This window comes from Trichechus manatus, unplaced genomic scaffold, assembly GCF_000243295.1.
Source record: "Trichechus manatus latirostris isolate Lorelei unplaced genomic scaffold, TriManLat1.0 scaffold00061, whole genome shotgun sequence".
NCBI lineage: Eukaryota > Metazoa > Chordata > Mammalia > Sirenia > Trichechidae > Trichechus > Trichechus manatus.
The window spans coordinates 12,782,084-12,805,636 of record NW_004443997.1 but is presented as its reverse complement, the minus strand read 5'-3'; the positions used below and the strand labels follow the sequence as shown (position 1 = coordinate 12,805,636).

Sequence of the window (23,553 nt, the reverse complement as noted above, 5' to 3'; positions counted from 1 at the left end):
GCCGCAGTGATTTGGCCCTGCTTCTCAGAGCAGTACAGAGAAATGGCCCCTGGGCCATGGTCACGGTGCCTGGGGAAGCTGGCCCTGCTGATTCGTGCGCTGCCCACCTCTCTCCTTGGGCCTTTGCCTCAGCTGTCATTCATGAGATTCTCGTCAAGAGCCAGGCCCAGCAGTTTTCAGTCAGAGGACCTTAGAAACTTGTGGGGGTCTATTTTGTTACTGGGTCAGAAAGACTCAGCATTTAGACTGGCAGGGGCTTAGGGTGGGGAGCAGGGGTGTTAAATGCCCATAGATGTAGGGATGGTTCCACACAGTGAAAGATTGTCCTCTCCTCGATGTTGGCAGTGCCCCTGGTCACTCCTAAATGTGTCCCATGAATCTGAGGGTTAACTTTCTGTTGATACTCTTTGAGGTTACAGTTCGATGTAGTCCCTTTGGCTCTAGGTCTGATTTGACTCATGCATTCAGTTTACAATAAACACCTGGAAGTGGACCCTTGCTTGTGTGGGTTTAATCCCTCATGGCGCTTTGTAAGTGCTTGGTGATCAGTTGGGACTTTCTGGTGACCAGAGTTTCCAGCAGTCCCTCCATATTCCTGGATGCCCCAGTCCTTTTTGAGGGTTCATAGACTGGTGCAAACCCCTTGGTTATATTACTCGGGAAAACTGGGCATCTTGCAGCTTCTGCTTCAGCTCTGCATCGTCCTTTTGCTGTCAAGGCTCACGGAGAATGGGATGGAGATGTAGTGACATTCAGCCTGATGGGTCATTAGCAGCTTTTTGTACCCCAGGGACTGCTTACGAGAGGGAAGTTGGGAAGATCACCACCACAAGATTGTAACCTCCTCGAGGGCAGGAGTTGTTGGCTATTCTTCTGGCTCTTTGAGCCATCAGCCTGGTGCCGGCTGGGAAGCATCCCTTTGCAGATGGTAGTCGATGATCTCAGTGCGGGGTGTAGGGGAGTGGGGAGGTGGGGGGCAGTTGGGGAGCTTCTGTGGGTGGAGCACAGAGAGTCGCTCCTTCTGGGTTCTTTTTATTTTTATTCAGACTCTAGATGGATATCAGCCTTCCACTGTGTGAAGTGAAATGTGTTGAGACAACTTGGGCTCCAGGCACAGATTAGGCTGGGCTAATGGGCACTAAGGAAGTAGCTGGGAGGAGAGACGCACTGTTAGTCAGCATTAATCCCTGACAGCTGCCAGCCACCAGCAGTAAGCACCCGACTGTGCCTGGGGCACAACTCTGGAAAGCTCTGGGCCTCTCCTTTGTGGAAGCTCCTGGGCCCAAAGGCCTGTCTCGACTGTGAACTGTTCAAGCCTCAAATCCACATGGAAGAGGCCATTAGGAACTTAAAGCAGGATAAAGGAAGCCTCTGGCAGACCTGAATGAATGGTCCAGCCGCATGCCATGGTTATGGAAGATTTCCCTGGCCCAGAACTCTGGGGTTCATTGTGGCCAGTGTACCTGTAGAGGAAGGTACTGGGGACAGTGGGCTCAGTACTGCTCCACACTGAGTTGGTCAGGGAACGCCTCTCAGAGGAAGGAAGTATTTGAGACGGGTCTAAAGAATAAATAAAACTTACTAGTCACTAGGTGGAGCCCTAGTGGTGCAGTGGTTAAGAGTTTGGCTACTAACCAAAAGGTCAGCAGTTCGAGTCTACCTGTCGCTCCTTGGAAACCCTATGGGGCAGTTCTACTCGGTCCTATAGGGTCACTGTCTTAGTTATCTAGTGCTGCTTTAACAGAAATACCACAAGTGGATGGCTTTAACAAAGAGAATTTATTCTCTCACAGTCTAGTAGACTACAAGTCCAAATTCAGGGTGTCAGCCCCAGGGGAAGGCTTTCTTTCTCTGATGCCTCTAGAGGAAGGTCCATGTCATCAATCTTTCCCTGGACTAGGGGCTTCTCGTTGCAGGAACCCCAGGTCCAAAGGACATTCTCTGCTCCTGGCACTGCTTTCTTGGTGGTATGAGGTCCCCAACTCTCTGCTTGCTTCCCTTCCCTTTGATCTCTTGTAAGATAAAAGGTGGTACAGGCCACACCCCAGGGAAACTCTATTTACATTGGATCAGGGATGTGACCTGAGCAAGGGTGTTACATCCCGCCCTAATCTCTTTAACCACAGGCAGAAGACAACCACACCATACTGGGAATCATGGCCTAACCAAGTGGACACATATTTCTGGGGGACACAGTTCAATCCATGGCAGTCACTATGAGTCAGAATCAACTTGAGAGCAATAAGTTTAGTTGTTTTTGTTTGTTTGTTTGTTTTTAGTCACTAGGTGAGCAAGGCCGGTAAAGGGAATTCTAGGCAGAGGGCGCATAGCACATAGGTGTGAAGGCATGAAGAAATATGGTGAATTCAAGACCCTTGTCCATATTTTGGTATGGCTGGAGTAGGGAGAGTGCTTTTTGAACTTCAGTGTGCGTTGGAGTCTCTTGAGGATCTTGCTAAAATGCAGATTCTGATTGAGTAGATCTAGGGCGGGACCTGAGCCCCTGAGTTCTACCCAGCTCCCAGGTGACACTGCTGCTACTGCTCTGCAGACCACACTTGAGTAGCCAGGGTATAGATCTCATGTAACAATTACAATTTTATAGCAAATGCCAGCATCTGCTACATACAAAGCTGTATTCCAGGCATGACGACGCACTCCACCTGTTTAATCCTTACACCAACCCTGTGAGGTAGGTATTAGGATTATCCCCCTTTTACTTTGAGGAAACTGAGGCACAGGCAGGTTAATTAACTTGGCCAAGGCCATAAGCTAATAAAAAGCAGGGTGGGATTCAAGCCCAGGGCCCCCTGACTTCAGTTATTACTCTGTTCCGTGGCCTGCAGGGAAGCAGAAAGGCCGAGGTCAGAGGCAGGCCCCGAAGGCAGTCCTCATTAGCTCTGTGTGGTTCTGTGATCTTGAAGGCAGAGGGAACCACTGAGGGATAATTAAGCAGGCAAATCTGACGGGATTGGACTTGCCTTTGGTAGAAATAGCGCTGGCCACGTGCCCACCGCAAGTGAAGCATCACGGGAAGTCTGGTTCATCAGTGAAGGTTTGAAGGCTTTGCTGCCAAATTTGTTTTAAATCAAGAAGCCAATTATTTCCTAGCCAAAAACCAAAACAAAACAAACCCAAAAAACCCCCATAGAATTCTTTGTTGTTGTTGTTTCTATTCACTTGGCTGATTTTTAAGGGAATGATTCAGTTCGTAGCGTTTAAACTTCATTTTGAACCTCACTATGATGACCTGTCTCAAAACCAAGACTGAACCTTCTTCTAAACACAGCAATGTTGAGTAGGACTGGCTCACAGCACAGACGAAGCGCCAGCTCGAGAAGGCACACGGCTTTAATAACTTAATCGGAGGTCATTTTTTAATTTGATTGTTTTTTAAAGTTCATTGTCAGAGTCCTACATAAATTGCATTTTGCTATGGTTCCAGGTTTCAGCTAGCTAAACGCTTTTGTTATGAGCTCTGTGTCAAGGCTGAACATTGTGTTTTGAAACCGTGAGTCAAACACCAATTTAAAATCCTGACTTTTATGTCTGTCTGTGAAATTCAGATAAATGAAGAGGAAATGTAACAGGGTGCCATGTTGTGTGAAATATTGACTCCGTCGGTCCTTGTAGAAATCTTTAAGGGGTAGCCATTTTGGCATTTTATGTGTACATGTGTGTGTGTTTTCTTTTTAGACTACCTTTCACTTTCTTAATTTGCCTATTTGTGATTCCCCATTATTGATCCAAAAATCAGGCTTGTTTGAGACTAATGATCCCCTGAGAGGCACTTCTTGTGATTTTCAAAATGAAACCTCCCCTCTGAATGTACTTCAGCCTGGCTTGTTGTCCACCTTCCTGTCTGACTTCACAGCTGGCCCTTCTCTCGACTTCCCCAAATCCCTTCTTCCTTTGGGGCCAGCCCTGCCTGTGGCTGTCATCAAGTCTTTTTTCTTTCCTGGATCTTGCTCCCCACCTTCTTTCCCTGCTGAGATGCCTTCCTATTTGCTTCAGGAGTCCAGGTGTTCTCTTCTGCACACTGACTTCTGTCCTCGTTGGATGCATTGAAGCTGACCAGGTTTTGCCAGGGAAGGCATAGGGGAGCAGTATGTGTGTACCTACACTGAGGGCACGCTGCAGCCCATGGATGGTTGTTCGGGAAGGAGGGAGGGTGCAGGTGGAGGTGACATGGGTTTTTGGCCTAGGAAGACTCGAAAGCCTTGCTGACAAAGCTTGTCTGGATCCCACGATCAGTGACACCAAAAATACCTTCTACTGTCCTCTGATGTCCAAATTGGAGAACTGACTATTGTTTGCTCTGAATAAGTCAATGGTAAAAGTAAGCAGATTGTAAACTCCTCAAAAACTTGGATCACATCTATTATTTGTATATTCTACACCAACATTTGTTGACTTTCGTTCTTAATAATGGCTACTTAAAAAAATTTTTTTCCTATAAATATTCTGTTTATTCCTTGTAGGAAATTTAGAAAAATAAAACAGGTAATAAACAGAAGAAAAAAAGTCATGCATAATCCCACTGCTGTGAAGAAAAAAAAATGACTGTCATTTCTTTGGTGTATACCCTTCTGTGTTTCTTAGATACAGAGATCAATGCAAACATGGTTTTACATCATACAGTTTTGGAAGTTTGAGCTTTTTTTTTTTTTTTCACCACTTAACACTTAGTTCTGATCATCTTTGCAAGGCATTAAATATTCTCCTAGGACATCTTTTTAAAAATTTTTTTGTACTTTAGGTGAAGGTTTACAGAACAAATAGTTTCTCATTAAACAGTCAATACACATATTGTTTTATCACATTGGTTAACAACCCCACGGCATGTCAACCCTCTCCCTTCTCGACCTTTTTTTTTTCTTTTTTTTTTTTTTTGGTGAAAATAGACATAGCCAAAGATAGACCATTTCAAAAATTTCTACATGCACAATTCAGTGACATCGATTATGTTCTTCAGTTCTGCTGCTATTCTCACTTTAGATGAAGGTTTATAGAACAAAATAGTTTCTCATTAAACAGTTACTACACATGTTGCCCTATGACAATGGTTAACAACCCCACTACATGTCAACATTGTCCTTACTCAACCTTGGGTACCCTATTACCAGCTTTCCTGTCCCCTTCTGCCTTCTAGTCCTTGTCCCTGGACTGCTGTGCCTTATTAGTCGGTTTTGTTTTATGGGGCTGTCCTAGGACATCTTTTTAAATGGCTATAGAGCATTCCTTTGTATGAATGAATGCCAGTTTCATTTAGGCAGTCCTTTCCTGTTGGACATTTATGTTGTCTCTAATGTACTTGCATTGTCAGCAGTGTTAAGATGAACATCTTTGTAACTATTGCATACAACTCTGAACATTTCCTAGGGTGAATTCCTCCTGGCAGAAATGCTGAGCCAGGGCTTTTTTCTTTTTAAGATTTTGACACATAGTATTTACTTCTGTTTCTCCTAGACACTACAACAGCAGGAGTGCAAACTTCTCTACAGCCGCAAAGAGGGTCAGAGGCAAGAAAATAAAAACAAAAATAGATATAAAAACATCCTGCCTTGTAAGTATCAATATTCTGCTCAGTGATTTTTGGTCCCAGTGTCCCCATAACTTCTTCCAGGGGCCATGTGCCCTTCTCAGCAGACCCATGACAGTGAATGGACAATGTGTACATAATGTGTATGTATTTCAGTGTGCACAAGCTTTTTATTGTTGGGGTGTATGATCAGATTTGAATAGCATTGTGCTCTAATGTCTCATCATATCAGAGCCATTCATTCCATCAGTTACTGTAAACCGTGCTGTCTATATGTGTGTGTGTGTGTGTGAGAGAGAAGCACAGTCTTTCTCTCTTCCTACAAAAAAATAAACCAAACCCATTGCCACTGAGTCGATTCCAACTCATAGTGACTCTGTAGGTCTCAGCAGAACTGCCGTACATGGTTTCCAAAGCTGTAATCTTTACGGAAGCAGACTCCCACATCTTTTTCCCGTGGAGCAGCTGGTGGGTTCAAACTGCCGACCTTTCTGTTAGCAGCCAAGTACTTAGCCACTGCACCACCAGGGCTCCTCTTTTGCTACATACATATGTATATATACATGATGATCTATGCATATCACTTCCGTATGTATACTTGTAGTGCATTAAGGGAGAATGGGAGAAAGTAGAGATGTAATGCTAAGGGAAGGCAACGAGGAATTTGTAGAGAAGCAATTTGAGCCACAGCGTGGTCCTAATGACCTGGGAGAAGTCTCTTCCTTTTTATGTCTAGGTTTTCACTTCCGCTCAGGGGTCTAATGGTACTCATTAGTAAGATGTAGGATGTAGGAAAAGATGAAGGGAACGATAATATGCAACGTCTTAGAGAATATTGCTTCCCCTACCCCCTTAAAGATCCCAAGCGGGTGTTTCCTCTAATTAACATCTCATTTCTTTAAAGATGAGGCGTCTGAGGCAAAAGAACAGTATTCTATTAAGATAGACAACTATATTACTAAATCCCATTATAAAATATATTGCTTTGGTAGAGCACTCGGATTCTTATACCAATAATGCACTTGTGTATAGAATTTAGCCAGTCAATACTATCAGAATCTTGTCTTCTAGGTTGCTTGTCTCTTCGTTAGATATCATATTAACTATCTATTGCTGTGTAACAAATTACCTGAAAATTAGCAGCTTAAAACAACAAATATTCATTATCTCACAATTTCTGTTGGTCTAGAATTCAAGAGGGGCTTAGGTGGGTGGTTTTGGCTTGGGGCCTCTTATGAGGCTGCAGTCAGTGTGTCGTCTGGAGCTATAGTTCTTTGGAGGCTCAACTGGGGAAGGGTTGGAACCCAGACTCACTCATGTTGTTGGCAGGGCTCTGTTCCTCAGCAAATAGGTTGCCTCACGACACGGCATCTGGCCTCCCTCAGAGCAAGTGCTCCGCGAGAAAGAGAGCGAGCAAGTGTGCACACCCAAGACAGAAGCTGCAGCATTTTTATCACCTAATCTTGGAAGTGACTTCTTGTTGTTGTTGTTAGGTGCCGTCGAGTCAACTGCGACTCATGGCAACCCTACGTACAACAGAACGAAACACTGCCTGGTCCTGCACCATCCTCACAATCGTTGTTATGCTTGAGGCCATTGTGGCAGCCACTGTGTCAATCCATCGCATTGAGGGTCTTCCTCTTTTTTGCTGTTCCTTTACTCTTCCAAGCATGATGTCCTTCTACCGCCTTCTGTTTGTTAGCAGGGAATCACTGAATCCAGCCCACTCTGGAGAGGAGAATTAAACTCTACCTTTTGAGAGGAGAAATATCAAAGAATTTGCAGACATATCCTTAAAACCACTACAGATACTGTATTTCATTCTGATTAAAAATTTTAAGACTTTTTATTATAGAAATTTTCAAAGATAGCTAAAAGTATATAGAATAGTATTAAGAACCCTCATGTACCCATTACTCAGTTTCAACAATTATTAACTCATAATTATTAACTCATATTATACTCATTTATACTCTTTCCCCAGATTATTTTAAAGCAAATCTCAGACATTATGTCATATCATTTGTGTTTTCTTCTTCTTTTTAACAATTGGTTTGGAAATAATTTTAGACTCCCAAGAAGTTACAAAAATAGTACAGAGAATTCCTATGTACCCTTCACCCAGCTTCCCCCAATCATAATATCTTACATAATCAAAACATTATCAAAACCAAGAAGTTGACATTGGTGCAATGCTATTAATTTACAGACTTATTCAGTACTTTGTTCTTCTTCAAGTGTTATGGAGGCATTATGTTCAGATTATTGTTGTGGTCATTTGGGGTTTAATTTTTTATGTGATTTTAGTACTCAGTAAACAGAATTTGGAAGAGGCTGGGGATTAACTGGTTTGAACTGATTTTCCCTGAAGTGGTATATTTTTGTGACTGTAGTCTCTCTCTCTTCCAGTTGATCACACCAGAGTTGTTCTACACGATGGTGATCCCAACGAGCCTGTTTCAGATTATATCAATGCAAATATTATAATGGTAAACTGTGTTCTTCACAGTCTTTTCTGACCATACAATGCTAGCCTATTTTTGTATCATGAACCCTTCCTCGTGTCCTGAAAGCAACTTTTCAGTGTTTGAAGGAATTTTTCTTCCTACATTTCTAGCCTGAATTTGAAACCAAGTGCAACAATTCAAAACCTAAAAAGAGTTACATTGCCACCCAAGGCTGCCTGCAAAACACGGTGAACGACTTCTGGCGGATGGTGTTCCAGGAGAACTCCCGAGTGATTGTCATGACAACGAAAGAAGTAGAGAGAGGAAAGGTATAGTGCTTAATGCTCTTCTTTTCCAGCATTGGATGTGTCACATTGACTGTTAGGACTTGAGTGAACAAATTAAGTTTATTTGAACTCACTCTCTGAAAAGGGAGTAAAAGAAATCTGTGATGTGTATCGGTATATTTTTCTTTGTTTCTTCTGCTTGGAGTTTGTTGAGCTTCTTGGATCTGTGGATTTATAGATTTCTTCAAATTTAGATACTTTTCAGCTGTTATTTCTTCAAGTACGTTCTCTCTCTTTCGCTTTCTCACACACACACACATACATACTGCCACCCCTTCCTGGGACTTCAGCTCACTGAGGCTTTGTTGATTTTTTTCGGTCTTATTTGCTTCTATGCTTTATTTTGGATAGTTTCTTTTGCTGTGTCTTTACATGAATCTTTCTTCTGCAATGTGTAATCTGTTGTTAGTCCTATCTAGTGTATTTTTCACCATAGATAATTGTATTTTTCATCCCTAAAAGTTTTATTTGGGACTTTTTTATATCTTAACATGTGCATATTTTCCTATCCCTTTTGAATATAAAAAAAAAACAAATCAAACCTGTTGCTGTCGAGTGGATTCTAACTCATAGCAGCCCGATAGGACAGCGTAGAACTGCCCCATAGAGTTTCCAAGGAGCAGCTGGTGGATTTGAACTGCCAACCTTTTGGTTAGCAGCTGAGCTCTTAACCACTGCACCACCAGGGCTCCTTTTTGAACATATGAAGTATATCTATAATAACTTTTAATGTCCTTGTCTACTAATTTTGTTGTATGTGTCATTTCTGGGTCTTCATTATAGGTCAGATTTTCCTGCTTTTTTGCATGCTTGGTAATTTTTTGATACCATACATTGAGAATTTTTTGTTGTTAGGCATTAGTTTTTTTGTTTTTTTTTAATTCTCTTAAATGATTTTGAGCTTTGTTCTGGGATGTAGTTATTTGGAAGCAGTCTGATCCTTTCAAGGCTTCAGTTGAAAGCTTTGCTAGGTAGAACCATAACAACCTTTGGTCTAGGGCTAATTTGGCCCCACTTTTGAGTACTTAACACGATGCGTTGTATTACAAGCTTTCTTGGCTCTGTCTGCAGGGAACCTGAATTATTCCTTGGGAATTGTTCCTCCTGCTCCTTTTGCCCACTTTTCCCCAGTTTCAGGTAGTTTCCTCACGTGTATACATTTGATCAGTGCTCAGCTGAAGACTTGCGGGAACCTTCTGCAGATCTTCAGAGCTCTCTCTCTGTTCAGCTCTCCTCTCTGGTACTCTGCCCTGCAAATTCTAACTGCCTTGACTTGCCTGAATTCTCAACTCTGTCTCCTCAACTCAGGGAGACCACTGGGCTGTTTTGGTTCCCCGTCTCTGTGCTGCAGCCTGGGGACTCTTCTTTAGAGAATAAGTTGGGGCTGTCATAGGGCTCACCTCGTTTGTTTCCCTTCTCTGAGGGATCACTGTCCCGAGCGGTGTGCTGTCCCGTGTCTGCAAACCATTGTTCCCATGTATTTTCCAGTTGTTTAAGGTGGTAGGGTAAATCTGGCCTCTGTTTACTCCATTGTGTCCAGAAGCAAAAGTCGGAAAGGGAGTATATGAAGACCTACCTAGTACCTTCAGGTGATCATAGTACTATTTAAAGAACAGTGATCTCACTGGACATGCAAATTATGATTATCGTGGCTTTTAAGCATTTGAAACAATTAATTTGAAGTATCCAAACGATACATTCATGTAAATATTCAAGCACATTACAGTTGAGGTAAAAGTTGCCTATAAAGACATCCTTTGCTACCTGTTTTAGTCCCCTCCTCCAAAGTAAAAGCCCTGTTATCAGTTTGCTGTGTGTTCTTCCACACTGTTTTCTCAGCATTTACATCTGTATATATCTGGATAAGGAGCCCTAGTGACACAGTGGTTAAGCGTTTGGCTGCTAACCGAACGGTTGATGGTTCAAACCTACCAGCTGCTCTGCAGGAGAAAAGACCTGGTGATCTGCTTCTATAAAGATTAAAAACCAGAAACTCAAAATCTATTGCCGTCAAGTTGATTCCAACTCATAGCGACCCTATGGGATGGAGAAGAACTTCCCCATACAGTTTTCAAAGCTTTAATCTTTACAGAAGCTGATTGCCACATCTTTTTCCCACGGAGTGACTGGTGGGTTCGAATCTCTGACCCTTTGGTTAGCAGCCTAGCACTTAACAACTGCACCACCAGGGCTCCTTCCTGTAAAAATTGCAGCCTAGGAAACCCTGTAGGGCAGATCTACTGTCATATGGGATTGGAATTGACTCGAGGCACGCAATAACAACAGCAGCAGCAATGTACTGGATATACACTTATTATTACATGTACATTATATGTACTATAGAAATACATAGTACTGTTTTCAGACTGGATTTTATTCTGCATCTTGTTTTTCTTCCCCCTAGCAAATATATGTTGTAACTTCCTCTATTAGTACATGCCAGCCTATCTAATTCTTCTTAGCAACTGGGTGGTGTTCCATGGTGTGGATGTACCATCATTTCTTGAACTGTTTCTGCCCTCGATGGATGTTTAGGTTCCCAGTTTTTACTCTTACAAACAGTGCTCAAGTGAGTAGTCTGCTCTTGTTCTTGCCTTTGTGTCCTGGGTGAGTGTTTCTCTAGGTTAGATGTCAAGAAGAAGCATTGCTGGACTGTGGGGGTACGCATGCCTCACATGTTACTAAATCTGGCAGACCCCGCCCTCCAGCAGTACCCATGTCCCCTCCCTCTTCACAATACTGCAGTTTTTTAAACTGTAACACACACCTATGAAAAGTAGACAAGTCTCTGAGTGTACAGTTGTCCCCAAATCTGTTTTCCTAAAACGAGCCCATGCGTGTGGATTTTTTAATATAGAAACATTATATGTTTTTGTTCGTGTTCTAGTTCAAGTTCATTTTAAGATACGCTTTTATTGGTGTATGTAAGAATCACATGGAATGTAGCAGTCATCCCTATAAATTAAACCTAAGATCAGATTTTGGATTTTAGCACTCCTAATGTAATTTTTGTATCAGTTGTGAAGGGCAATGTGTATTTTATAAGATTTTTGTTGTTGTACTCCTAGTTGGTACACTTTGGAATCTTTTTTTTTTTTTTTTTGTGGTTAAAATATAACAAAACACCATTTCAACCTTTTTTACGTGTACAAGCCATTGACATTAATTACGTTCAACATGTTATGCAACCATCACCACTATCCGTTTCCAGATTTTTATGGAATACTTTTGAGGCCAGATCTAGTTGTTGTGAAACAAAGCCTTCCTCCAGCAGCTGTCTGCAGTAGCATTGGGTGTTCTTGAATGAATGGGCAAGTTAAAATGTTCTTATAGTTTCTGCTCCAGGTGGGTGTTTCCTTCCCTAAGCATGGAGAGGAAAACTGAAGCCCTCTGTCCTGGTCGATGCCTGATTGTTTGCAGGTGGCCGCCAGTTCTCAGAGAACTTGATGGCTGTGAAGAAATGATCCTCATGTCATTTCGCCTCTGAAATGTTGAAGAAAGGGTTCTTATGTCATCTCAGAGAAATCAATAGCGGTCCCTTTCAGAGGAGCTGCTGGAAGCGCCTACAACACACAGACATTGGGCCAAACCACCCAGCCCCACCCTCGCCACCTTGTCTCTGCCTGCTTTCCCATTCTTCCTTTTCACGTTTCGGGAAGGATGAGATGATGGGCTTTTATTCTCTCTAAAGGCTTTCCTGACCGTTTACTCTTGGTATCCCCAGTACACAGAAGAAAAGCCAGCCCGTAGGCTCCCTTCGCTTCCTGGGCTGTCATGTGAAAGCCACAGTGTTAGCTCTCACATTGTAGAATCTGCCTGGAAAGCTGGGAGGAGGGCTTCAGCAGCTTGCATGTGCTTGAAGCCAGCTAGAATGTTCTTTTTGGGGTCGTGATTTAACTTTATGTCCTCTGTTGAGTTCTCTGAAGTAACTGGAAGCAGTGCTCAGAATTGATTAGCCATTAACAACATTGAGTTCATTGAATATTAGAAGTGTTTATCTGGGGAACATAATTCTGTCAAATCTGTCAAAAAGATATTTAGATCTACAAAGTACCAGAGACAGAGCTGAATGCAGAGTAATAATAAATAAAAGACCACATAAACCATTCTAAGCAAAAAAGTTGTACCACATGTTCATTGAGCTTTCCTTCTATCCTGCTTTTTCAATTAATTATTGAACTGTGATGACCTTTGTAGCTGCTCTCTCATTTCTTGTTTTATAACTGCCAATTTCTCTGTCTTCCTAACACACGAGCTAAGCTCCTTGGTGCTATTTCTGTCTCAGTGGTTGTGGAAAGGGAGTGGGGAAGCGTTCTCTGCCCAGGCCACATCACAAAATGTATACAAACCCATCTCTCATTTAGCGAAATCCCATCCTTGCTGCAGCAAGAATGAATTTCCTGGTGCCATATTTTTCCATCCGCCTGCTCTTGAAGCCAGCAGCTATTGCAGACTTGGCGTTCCCAGGCACCCAGTTTAGGGAAAGTGACGTGTGCAGTAGGTATCAGATGGGTCTGGATATAGAAAAAGCAGCTGGTTCAAAACCCCATAGGCTGCCTTTCTGTGAGAGTCGTTCACACTTGGGTAGCTAAGGCACAGCGTCCTCCTACACTGGCGCGGAAATGAACCAGACAGTCTGGCTTGCTGGGCTCTTCACCCACCTCCAGAGTCTTTGCCTGCCTTCTCTACAGGGTGATGGGCAGATCTCTAGAATTCAGAACTCGGTGGTTGCCAGACAGCACCCTCACACTGGTTGGTACCTTTCTCATTGAATCTTGGGTTCTTTAGAAAGAAGGAAACAAGCACTGACTCTCCTTTGAGATGTGGTTGGGTTGGACTGCTCTGCAAGAGCTGCTTTTCTCTTCCCACTTATCCTGGGTTCCCTGAGCATCTGCTTTTCATATTTGAACTCTTCTTTCTTTTTGGAAATCCAACAGTTAGATGCTAGATAGACTGTTTTCCATGCTAATGGTCATTACTGTGACTCAGAATCGACCTGATGGCAATGGGTTTTTTAGTAGTGACTCAGCAAGACTTGAACATTTGCTTTCTGTGGGTTTAGGCTTTTTCTTCTTTTTTTTTATGTTTATTAAAATGAAATTCACATAATTACCCATTTTTAGGTGAACAATTCAGTGTCATTTAGTCCATTCACAATGTTGTGCACCCACCACCTCTGTCTAGTTCCAAAACATGTTCATCACCCCAAAAGGAAACCCTGCACCCATTAAGCAGTTTCTCCCCTCCCCCAGCCCCTGGGAACCACCAGTCTACTTTCTATCTCTATGGATTTGTCTATTCTAGAGATTTCGTATAAAAGGAATCATACAATGTGGCCTTTTGTGTCTGGCTTCTTTCACTGAGCACCATGTTGTTGAGGTTCATCCCCGTTACAGCGTGTATCAGAACTTCATTCCTTTTTATGGGTGAATAATAGTCCATGGTTGAGGCTTTTATTTCAGAGTTCACAGAGAGTAACTCTTTTCTTTGATCCTTTCCAGAGTAAATGTGTCAAATACTGGCCTGATGAGTATGCCCTCAAAGAATATGGGGTCATGCGTGTTAGGAACGTCAAAGAAAGTGCCGCTCACGACTATACGTTAAGAGAACTTAAACTTTCGAAGGTTGGGCAAGTAAGTATATTGTCTTATTTTAGAGACCTTGGTAACCGTTAGTGGTTAGCAGCCATCCAGGGTCATGCAGTAGTCATGTTCACATGTACTCATGCGTTCATTCACTCATTTTTTGAGTTACCATTTATCGGGTGCCTTCTATGGTGGCGTAGTGGTTAAGAGCTACGGCTGCTAACCAAAAGGTCGGCAGTTTGAATGCACCAGGCGTTTCTTGGAAACTCTGTGGGGCAGTTCTGCTCTGTCCTACAGGGTCGCTGTGAGTGGGATTCAACTCGATAGCAATGGGTTTGGTTTGGTTTTCTGTGTGTCAGGTACAGTTCCAGGCACTAGCGGTACATTGTGAACAAGACATGCTCAGTCCCCACCCTCAGAGCTCCTAGAGAGGTAGAAGATTTGAAAAGTAAATAACCAAATAAGCTTTCTAATTGTGCTCAGTGCTGTGCAGGCCACCGGGTGACGTATTAGAGAGTGAGGGGTATTCGAGATTGTAAGGAAGATCCTCTTTGAGGAGGTGACAGTTGGGCTGAGATCTGAAGGTAGAGCAGCCAGACTTCCAAGGAGTCAGGAGAGGGCTGGTCCAAGCAGCAGGAGCAGCAAGTGCAAAGACCCTGTGGCTGTTTAGTGATCAAATTCCATTTCATCAGATTCATTATTGCACCTAGCTCATGACTGGTCCTGGGGTGACCGACTTTACAGAGCAGGGCTAGGTTTGGATTCACTTTAATTTTGTGTTTACTGTTTGTGCTTACTATTCAGGATCTTTGGGGAAGACAGAGATGAATGAAATAGTGTTTGTCCTCACAAGACAGATAAAGTCTCCACCTCCCGGAGTTTGCACTCTACTGGCAAGAAGTACATTAGCTCATTACTGATACACATCAATATGTCATTACAGACTGTAATGAGGCCTAGAAACAAAAAAATGTAGGACTCTGGAGGGCCTAATTTAGAGCAGAAGGGAAGATTCTCAGGGCGTAGGGAACAGTGTGTTTGCAGGACCTGAGTCAGGTTGGGGGCGTTTATCCTAAATGTGTTGGACAGCCACAGTCGGAGCTGAGCTTTTGAAATGTGGAGACCGGAGAGGGCAAGAATGTTGAATTCAGTGGATTCAGGGATGCTGATTAGGAAGGAGGCTACTGCAGTTGTCCAGCAGGTAAAAGACAGTGGGCTTGTTGAACTAGCACGGTGGCAGGGACGATGGAAAGAAGTGGACCAACTGAGATCATTGCTCTGGTCGACATGAAAGGATTTGATGATGGAGTGAACTAGGGGTGAGGGCGGTGTTAAGGATGACCGCCAGCTGTCTAGCTTAAGAAGCTGGGTGGATAGCTGTGGATTTGAGGAAGGAGGGAAAGGAGCAGAACCCTCTTTTGGACACATAAAGCTTGAGATGCTTTTGAGACATCCAAGTGAAGGTGTCAGGGAGGCAGGCATGGAGGTTGGACAAGGAGGAGAGACAGAATCCAGAGCATTATTCATGGGCATTTCTTCTGGGGTAACAGGAAGGAAGGAGACAGTGGCCATAGGTAGGTGAGTGGATATGGTGGTGGGCAGAGGGTTTTCTCTGTGAGGTGTGAGGCATCAGTTGACTTTGAAGGGAAGAAGAGATGAAATATTTGAGGAAACTGGGAAAAGTATGAAAGAGCAATTGTGTAGAGAGGGCAAGAACTGCAGTAAATGTCCAGGCTGTGCCGAGTGCCCCGTTGCGGTGGTGAACATGACTGTTTAGCGCCATCAGTCTACCTGGCTGTGTGATTTCCCTCCAAGGACACTGTGTTCCTGGGTACAGAACAGAGAGGGACTGGGTGGCTGGGTCCTCCAGGGTTGGGATTTTGGCAGGTGGGTGCCGTGGATGGAGAGAGGACCGACGGAGCGGAGGTAGGTGATGGAAAGTGATTGTCACGATAGTGTGTGGGCTCTAAGCTGAATGAGGAGGGAAGCGAGGGCAAGAGGGTGCTGGTGGGAAGTGGAAGGAGGAGGGGCAGCGGTGTGGTGAGCCTCATGGGGTCGGGGGATAAAAGTGAGCTGGAAGTCTGTGAGGTTGTGGTCCGGAGTGAGATGTTCGCATTCTGCTTTCAGAAGGGTGCAGCTCTAGTGATGACGGGGAGGGGGTGGAGGATCAGTCTATCTAAGAGACTGAGAAGAACTAGAGAAATGTAGCTGTCAAGCAGAAATGAGTGTGAAATTTAGAGGCCATTGGACAAAGACTCCAGATAGATTTTTCTTCAGTTTTGGTGATGAACTGCCCATCCTGTCATTATTAGATGTTTGAGCAGCAGGTAGATGTTTCTTCAATGTAGCGATAAACTGCCCACATTCTCACTGTCAGAGGTTTCTAAGTAGCAGGTCAGGGAGATGTGGGTGTTGCCTTTGTGATTTGCACCCTGGGTGCAGGTATTAACACAGGACTGATGATTTCTGCAGAATTGCCGGCGGCGTATTATCCGCTTTTTGCATACCGTTTTACGTTTGTTCCAGAGTGCCGTCCCATGATCTCATTCCTCGTGGCCTCCTGGGAAGGAGTCAGGCAGAGACCTCCGTGACCACGTACCAAGGGGGAGGAGCAGAGAGGCACAGTGAGGCAGGGGCCAGATCTCTCCTTCCCAGTTGTCCTTTCTATTACCCGTGTAGCCACCTGGTCTTTAGGTTACTCAGTAACATCCAGGAAATTTGTTTCATGACATCAGCAAACCTAAATGCATGTAATTCAGGAAAAGATCTTAATTGTGGTTCAGGTTCCTCGGAGGTACACTTTGTAATCTAAAGGTCACTGGTGTGGAAGTTAGTGTAGTGACTTTTTTTTTCCAAACCCCCTTTTCAAATGTCACTTAGCTGTGCATTGTCTCCAGCTCTGTAGAAAAAGATGTAGCAGTGAATGGTGCTGCTACAATTACCTCTCTGGGCAGACTCCGAAACATGATAACTCTTTGGTCTTCGCAGTCTTGGTGCCATTGTGTCCTTTATTAATTATCAGCCTCCTCACAATAGCTGCAGTGTGCTGAGCTGCTTACTGTTTGCTGAGCACTCACTGTGTTTTTCAGTGACCTCATTTAATCCTCACAATGGTACCATGAGAGAGGTAGTATTATTCCCATTTTGCAGATGAAGAAATTGAGGCTTAGAGATGTTCAAGGGCCATAGTGAGTGTGAGTACTGGGATTTGAGCCAAAATCTAGCCATCCGATTGAAGAGTCTTCTTACCTACTTTACACTAAACAAGTTTAAAGTATAATGATGATATGATCAAAGTGTATGTGTACGTGGTGGGGAGCGTGTTGAGTATAAAAAGACAGAGGAACAAGTGTCTTTAGAGAATACTTGTGTTCTCATCTGGTGGGAGGACAGACCTACGTCCCCAGAGGCCTCAGTCATCTCCCTAAGGTGAGCTGCATGCACCTGGATGAGGAGGAATGGGGGCATTACCCACTAGGGATGACTCAGATAGATGAGTTTCCTGAAGAACAAGTTGCCATTAAGAAGCGTCTTGGGTTTTCTGACAGAGGCAGAGAGGCGCCCCCGGGAGAGCTCAGCCAGACCCACCAGGGAGAGCCCTGGGAAGCTCCTGAGGAGGGCTTTTCACAGGAGCGTGAGGAGATTCTGCGCCTGCTAGCTCCATGGGTTCACGTAGGATCTAGGAAGGATCATGACTGGGCGATTCCTCAGCCCCTTGGTTTATTTAATTCGTTTCTGGTTTTTCTTGGCTCTACTCCAGGGGAATACAGAGAGAACCGTCTGGCAATACCACTTTCGGACCTGGCCGGACCATGGCGTGCCCAGTGACCCCGGGGGTGTGCTGGACTTCTTGGAGGAGGTCCACCACAAGCAGGAGAGCATCGTGGATGCGGGGCCCGTGGTGGTTCACTGCAGGTAACCAGCCCCCTACGCCTCTCTGGACTGTAGCCTGCCCCTGTCCCCTAATTCCCGGGGCCTGTTTTTATCACCCCTACCTTCAGCTCTTTAACTGTAGAAGAAACTTCATTGTATTAGAGGCTAAACTGCATTAAGGAACATTGTGACCCCAAAGTATATTTCTCATAGATCCTACAGGGCTGCTAGGGCCAGGGGGAGACACAGTCTTTAGTCTCAGGACACACTTGTTGTTCTCAAGGATACCTAATCTAGCATTTTTTGCTTGGTTTTCTTTTTTAATCTGGTAATTTAGGATTTATCCCTTTGGTTGTGATTCTATTCTCTTCTACCATGGAAATAAGATATATTTTCCCCCTGCCACTACACTTGTTTGCTTCAAGAGACTTGGACCGCTTCCCACCCAGGGCTTCAATGGACACTGTGATCATGGTCTCTGCACCAGGGTTTGTGGGCTGCTGGTGCCCACATTTGCACTTCATGGTTACATTGGGAGAGTTTGATTTCTCGAATCTCATTCGTATGTTGGGCAAGGAGATATGTGTGAATCTTGATTTGTTCCCTTTTTTCTTTTTTGAAGTTATCATCTATTGAGGAGTCCCGGGGTGGTACAGAGGGTTCCAGGAAATTGGTTTTGACCTCTGCTAATTGAAAGGTTGGAGGTTAGAGTCCACCCAGAGGTGCCTCGGAAGAAAGGCCTGGTGATCTCCTTCCCAAAACGTCAGCCATTGAAAACCCTATGGAGCACAGTTCTACTCTGACACACACGAGGTCGCCATGAGCCAGAGTCAACTCCATGGCAACTGTTTTTTTTTTTTTTAAAAAACTTTCTCTATCAAGTACTTAAGGAGCTCTGGTGGCTCAGTGGATAGGTGCTTGGCTGCTAACTGAAAGTTGACAGTTCGAACCCATCAGCGATTCCGTGGGAGAAAGATGTGGCAGTCTGCTTCCATAAAGATTATAGCCTTGGAAATCCTATAGGGCAGTTCTACTCTTTCCTATAGGGTCGCTATTAGTCAGAATCAACTGGATGGCAGCAGGGGCGTACAAGCACTTGCTCTGTGCCAGTCTCTGAGCTCAGTGTTTTCCGTTCATTAATCACATTTGTTCCTCACAACAATCCTGTCGGGTGTATACTGTTATTCCCATTTTACAAATGAGGAAACTGAGGGTCAGAGAGGTTAAGGAACTGCCTCTGGCATACTACACTGGAGAATCTTGTCTCCTGTTGCGGGTTTGGCTGATTCCAAAGCCCTAAGTTCTTTGCTGGTATATTTTCAAATATATAAATACTCCCAAGAGCAGACATTGTTTCTGTTAATACTTATAGCTTGGTTTTGAGTATAAAACCTCTGTGAATGGCTCTGTTGTCACTGCTTTTTGTCCTTGTGCCCACAGTGCTGGCATTGGCCGAACAGGGACATTCATTGTGATTGATATCCTCATTGACATCATCAGAGAGAAAGGTGGGTCCTCTGGAGGGCAAGAAGCTACAGTTCCTGTTTTCAGTTTATGGAAGGAAAGTGCTGGTGAAAATAGGCTGGGGGAGAGAATTTGAATGTTAAGAAATTTTCAACAACATCTGAGTTGAAGACTTCAGCTTTCGATATGCCTGGCAGAGAACAGAAGTGATGTTATTTGAACTCCTGGCATCAGATGAAGCCTGGGAGCTGTGGACTCCGCTGCTCTGGCCTGTTGTTGAATGTGCAGTGGTGGTCTCTACTCAGCTACTTAATCCTTGCGGGCAGTGGAGGGAAGGTGGGAGGTGGTGCAGTTAGAGAGGGCAGCAGTCCTGACCTCTGACATTTATCATGGCATCTTCTGGGATTACTGGTTAGCAGTCCAGTGCCGTAGCCCTTGGAACACGTTCTGTTAGAACGTTAAAGACTAAATCCATCTTATTTCCGAGTCTGCTAAAAGTTGCACCTTAAACAGCTTCATCCTGGCTCTGCAGTTTCCCCTGACGATGCTTCGTGTGGTTTCCTTTGTAGGCGTCGACTGCGACATTGACGTTCCCAAAACCATCCAGATGGTGCGGTCTCAGAGGTCAGGGATGGTCCAGACAGAAGCACAATACCGGTTCATCTATATGGCCGTCCAGCACTATATCGAAACACTACAGCGTAGGATTGAAGAAGAGCAGGTGCGAGCCTGGGGAGCTGCTTGGCTGTGTCTTAAGAGAGCACAGTTAGCCCAGGTCACCCTTCACTGCCCTCATTTTGAGCAGGAGGGCATGAGCTGATAGATGACTATCTTTACTCGGGAATGGGAAACAAGGTCCCAGCCAGGAGGGGCCTCTCTGGAAACTGTAATTATCCACTATTTCACAGTTCTGAGTTTCAGGCCACAGGAGCTCAGGGAGGGGCGCTGTGCTATCATCCTGGCTGGGCAGGTTGGAGAACTGCCACGCAGAAAGGGTATGATTCTCCCAGGCTCGCACGGCCAGCTTAGAACTGAAAACCTCCACGTTCCCAGCCCGTTCCAGCTTTGATCCGGGTCGCATTTATCCTGATTCCACCTCTTAAAATGAACGCCTCCCTCTAATAGCAATTCGAACCGCCAATTTGGTCTAGTTGGAAACAGTGAAATTTCCGTTTTAATAAGCCGTGTGTAATGAAGAATGTGGAATTGGAGCCTTTCCATTTGAAGCTATTCATACCAGACACAAAGCTGAGTTAATCAGGAATACGCTGAAACGAGGGAAATGAGGAAGGCTGCTCTTTTGGGGAGCTATGCTTACCCGCCCCGCCCCCCTTTTGCTATGCTGCAGATGGGGTAGTGTATGTAAACATCAATGACGTTTGCCATCTTTACCCTGTATCGTGCCTTCTAGGCAACTCGGCTTCCCAAAATGGGACTGGCCACCTAACTGAAAGATTTCCAGCCTAGCAGAATGGCAGCCACATTGTCAAGGCCTGGTTAGCCAAAGTAAGGTGCCTGTTAATTAGTTTACTGGGTCCTCAGTCCATACAAAAATACGTGAGATTGTTTCATTATACAAAAACATCTGCAGAAACAGTTGTGTATAGAGATGTAAGTTTACATAATTAACAAGCTACCAGGTTTGAACTTCAGTGCTCTAGATCTTAATCTGTATTACTGTAAGTGCTGTGAAAGGGCTGGGAAACCTTTAATTTCTCACTGTAGGTCACTTAAGGTTTGTCTTTCAGCTGTACTTAACTGGGACCAGGAATAGTTTAAGCATGAAGTTGCCCAAAGAGAAGGACCCCTGAGAGCTGCAGAGAGAATGCAGCCCAGTTGCTGCAAGTTGGGAGATGTTCAGCAGTATCTTGAAGCACATCATGCAGTCTTGCTTGGACAAGCTGGAGAGAAAGCTAGCTTTATTTCACTTTCAAGCTTTGATTTTGATTGTTGTTTTGGAGAATGTAGGGATTTCCCCTCCCAACCTTTATAGCACTTCAGACCTTCTCATGACCATATATGGTCTCTTGACCCTAACTCTGATTTAGGAACTACTTAAAAAAAAAAAAAAAAAAAAACACTTTACTGCTGTCCCCTCCTTTTTTTTTTTTGGTAGCAAAACATGTTCCTAATTTATGTGTTACAGAATATAGAATATAGTAAGTGAATGCTCCTATAATCCCATCCCCAAGAATGCTTGCACTCATTCATTCAGCTGATATTTTTTGGTACCATCACAGCCTGGAGCACCATTAACTATTTGCTGTATGGGCCTTCTGATTTTTTAAAAATGTGTAGGCTGACTGAGGTGATTTCTTTTAAAAAGTGGGATTCTGTAATACATAGTTTTCTGGATTGTACTGTTTGATCCAATATAGGAATTTGTCACCTAATTTCATTTAGTAGAGTGTTAAGTAGGGGAGTGACATAAAATGATGCTCATTTACAAACATGGCCCTGGCTTGAGAGTGAAAAATGGGTTGGCACCTGGTTGAGCAGCTGCGGGGGACAGTGAGGAGGCTGGAGTGTAGGTGAGAGCTGGCTGTGGTTTGGGCAGAGTGGGTGGAGGGCACAGTGAGGTGGAGAGAATAGAGTCAGTAAGGTTTGTGATCAGATGCGGAAGGAGTCACAGTATTGGATGCTGTCATTTGAACCTACAGCACACTGAACAAGTAGTCTCAGTAGCCTTGTTGCTCGGTAACCTAGACAAGAGCTTTCTATATTACTCTGTCTCACTGCAGTGGGCTTTTTATAACTTAAAGTTTAAGCATGCAGTCACAGTTATTTCACATGGAAAGACATTTAATACCAGATGATTTTAGAGTCTCAAGGTAGGTCCCTCCTCTCAACCTTGGCTGCGCATCAGTTGGCAAGGCCCTAAGATTTATTATAAACACTGTGAAAGCCTTGGTAACCATGCTATGTCATTGAATGCAGGTGGAGCGTAAATAAATTTCAGGTTATTTTCTAGGCCTCAGATACACATTGCTTGCCAACCCCCCAACGCAAAACAAAACAACCTATAAAAAAGACTCTGTAAGACAGCCTGGGCTGTCACAGTACTGAGACAAGCTCGTCTGGTTTGCGAATCAATTTTATTTTTCGTTCTTCCTAAATAAGCTAAAAAGCTCCAGCGTTTTTATGCTTTTCCTTGGTCTACTTTGGTTCCTTGAAATAATACCTGTCTCACTTGTCTCAATTGCTCCTTATTAGAAAATTCCTCTTTTTAAATCACTTGAGAGAGAAATAATTGATGTTGGTTTTCAAGAAAGTAAAGTAAAAAAGCAAGGTCACTTTGCAGTTTTTAGTCACTGTATATATTTTTTTATTTTTAAAAATGAATTAAAAATTTTAAGCTTTAGAATAAGTTTTAAAATAAGTAATGTTCTCTGCCAGTTTTCCCATTTAATATTAATATATTGTATCTTTTTTTTTTAAGGTTGCTTCTTATATAAGATTTCACTGTTAAAAATGTATGGCTGCCATTCTGAGGTGGATATTCACAAGGGCTTCACTTGAAAATTCATATCCTCAAATATAAGCAAGTTATTTTAAAAGCTAATTTTTATTTCAAATGTGAGATCTCCAGATTTTTTGTGCTTTAGGCGAAAGTTTACAGCTCAAGTTAGTTTCTCATACAAAAATCTATATACATATTATGTGACCCTAGTTGCTGTCCCTATAATGATAATGTGACAGCACACTCTCCCTTTCTACCCCAGGTTTCCCATGTCCATTCAGCCAGCTCCTATCCTTTTCTGCCTTCTCATCTCGCCTCTGGACAGGAGCTGCCCATATTGTCTTGTTTATCTACTTGAACTAAGAAGCTACACTCTTCACGAGTATCATTTTATGTCTTATAGTACACTCTAATCTTTGTCTGAAGAGTTGGCTTCGGGAATGGTTTTAGTTCTGGGTTAACGGAGAGTCGGGGGGCCATGTCTTCTGGGTTCCTGTAGTCTCAGTCAGACCATTAAGTCTGGTCTTTTTATGTGAATTTGAGTTCTGCACCCCACATTTCTCCTGCACCGTCAGGGACTCTGTTGTGTTCCCTTTCAGGGCGGTCATTGGTGGTAGCCGGGCACCATCTATTCTTCTGGTCTCAGGCTCTAGATTTTTTTTTTTTTTTTTTTTTAATTAGCAATTTAGGGTCCCATTCAACAATTCCTACACAAGTTGTTCAGTGACATTGGTTACATTCTTACACAAGGCGTGAACATTCTCATTGTTTCCATTCTGGTTGTTCTGTTTCCATTAACCTATTTTCCCTGCCACCTACATTCTCATCTTTGTTT

General features: G+C 43.7%; 1 protein-coding gene across 5 annotated transcripts in view; it reads left to right on the top strand.

Moving 5' to 3' along the window:
• PTPN11 (protein tyrosine phosphatase non-receptor type 11) overlaps positions 1 to 23,553 on the top strand; it is a 75,341-nt gene that overhangs the window by 40,940 nt on the left and 10,848 nt on the right. For 2 of the 5 annotated variants that reach the window (XR_002824531.1, XM_023733787.1), the window contains exons 7-13: positions 5,470 to 5,566; positions 7,952 to 8,031; positions 8,160 to 8,318; positions 13,838 to 13,969; positions 17,670 to 17,836; positions 19,235 to 19,302; positions 19,828 to 19,979. Coding sequence is in view for 4 of the 5 variants with exons in the window: in XM_023733787.1 (XP_023589555.1) it covers positions 5,470 to 5,566; positions 7,952 to 8,031; positions 8,160 to 8,318; positions 13,838 to 13,969; positions 17,670 to 17,836; positions 19,235 to 19,302; positions 19,828 to 19,979 (855 nt within the window). In the remaining variant the exon portion in view is untranslated. Of the gene's footprint in view, positions 1 to 5,469; positions 5,567 to 7,951; positions 8,032 to 8,159; positions 8,319 to 13,837; positions 13,970 to 17,669; positions 17,837 to 19,234; positions 19,303 to 19,827; positions 19,980 to 22,697; positions 22,921 to 23,553 lie in introns of those variants that run through there. The other 3 variants (XM_023733790.1, XM_004379063.2, XM_023733789.1) reach the window with 3 other exon arrangements.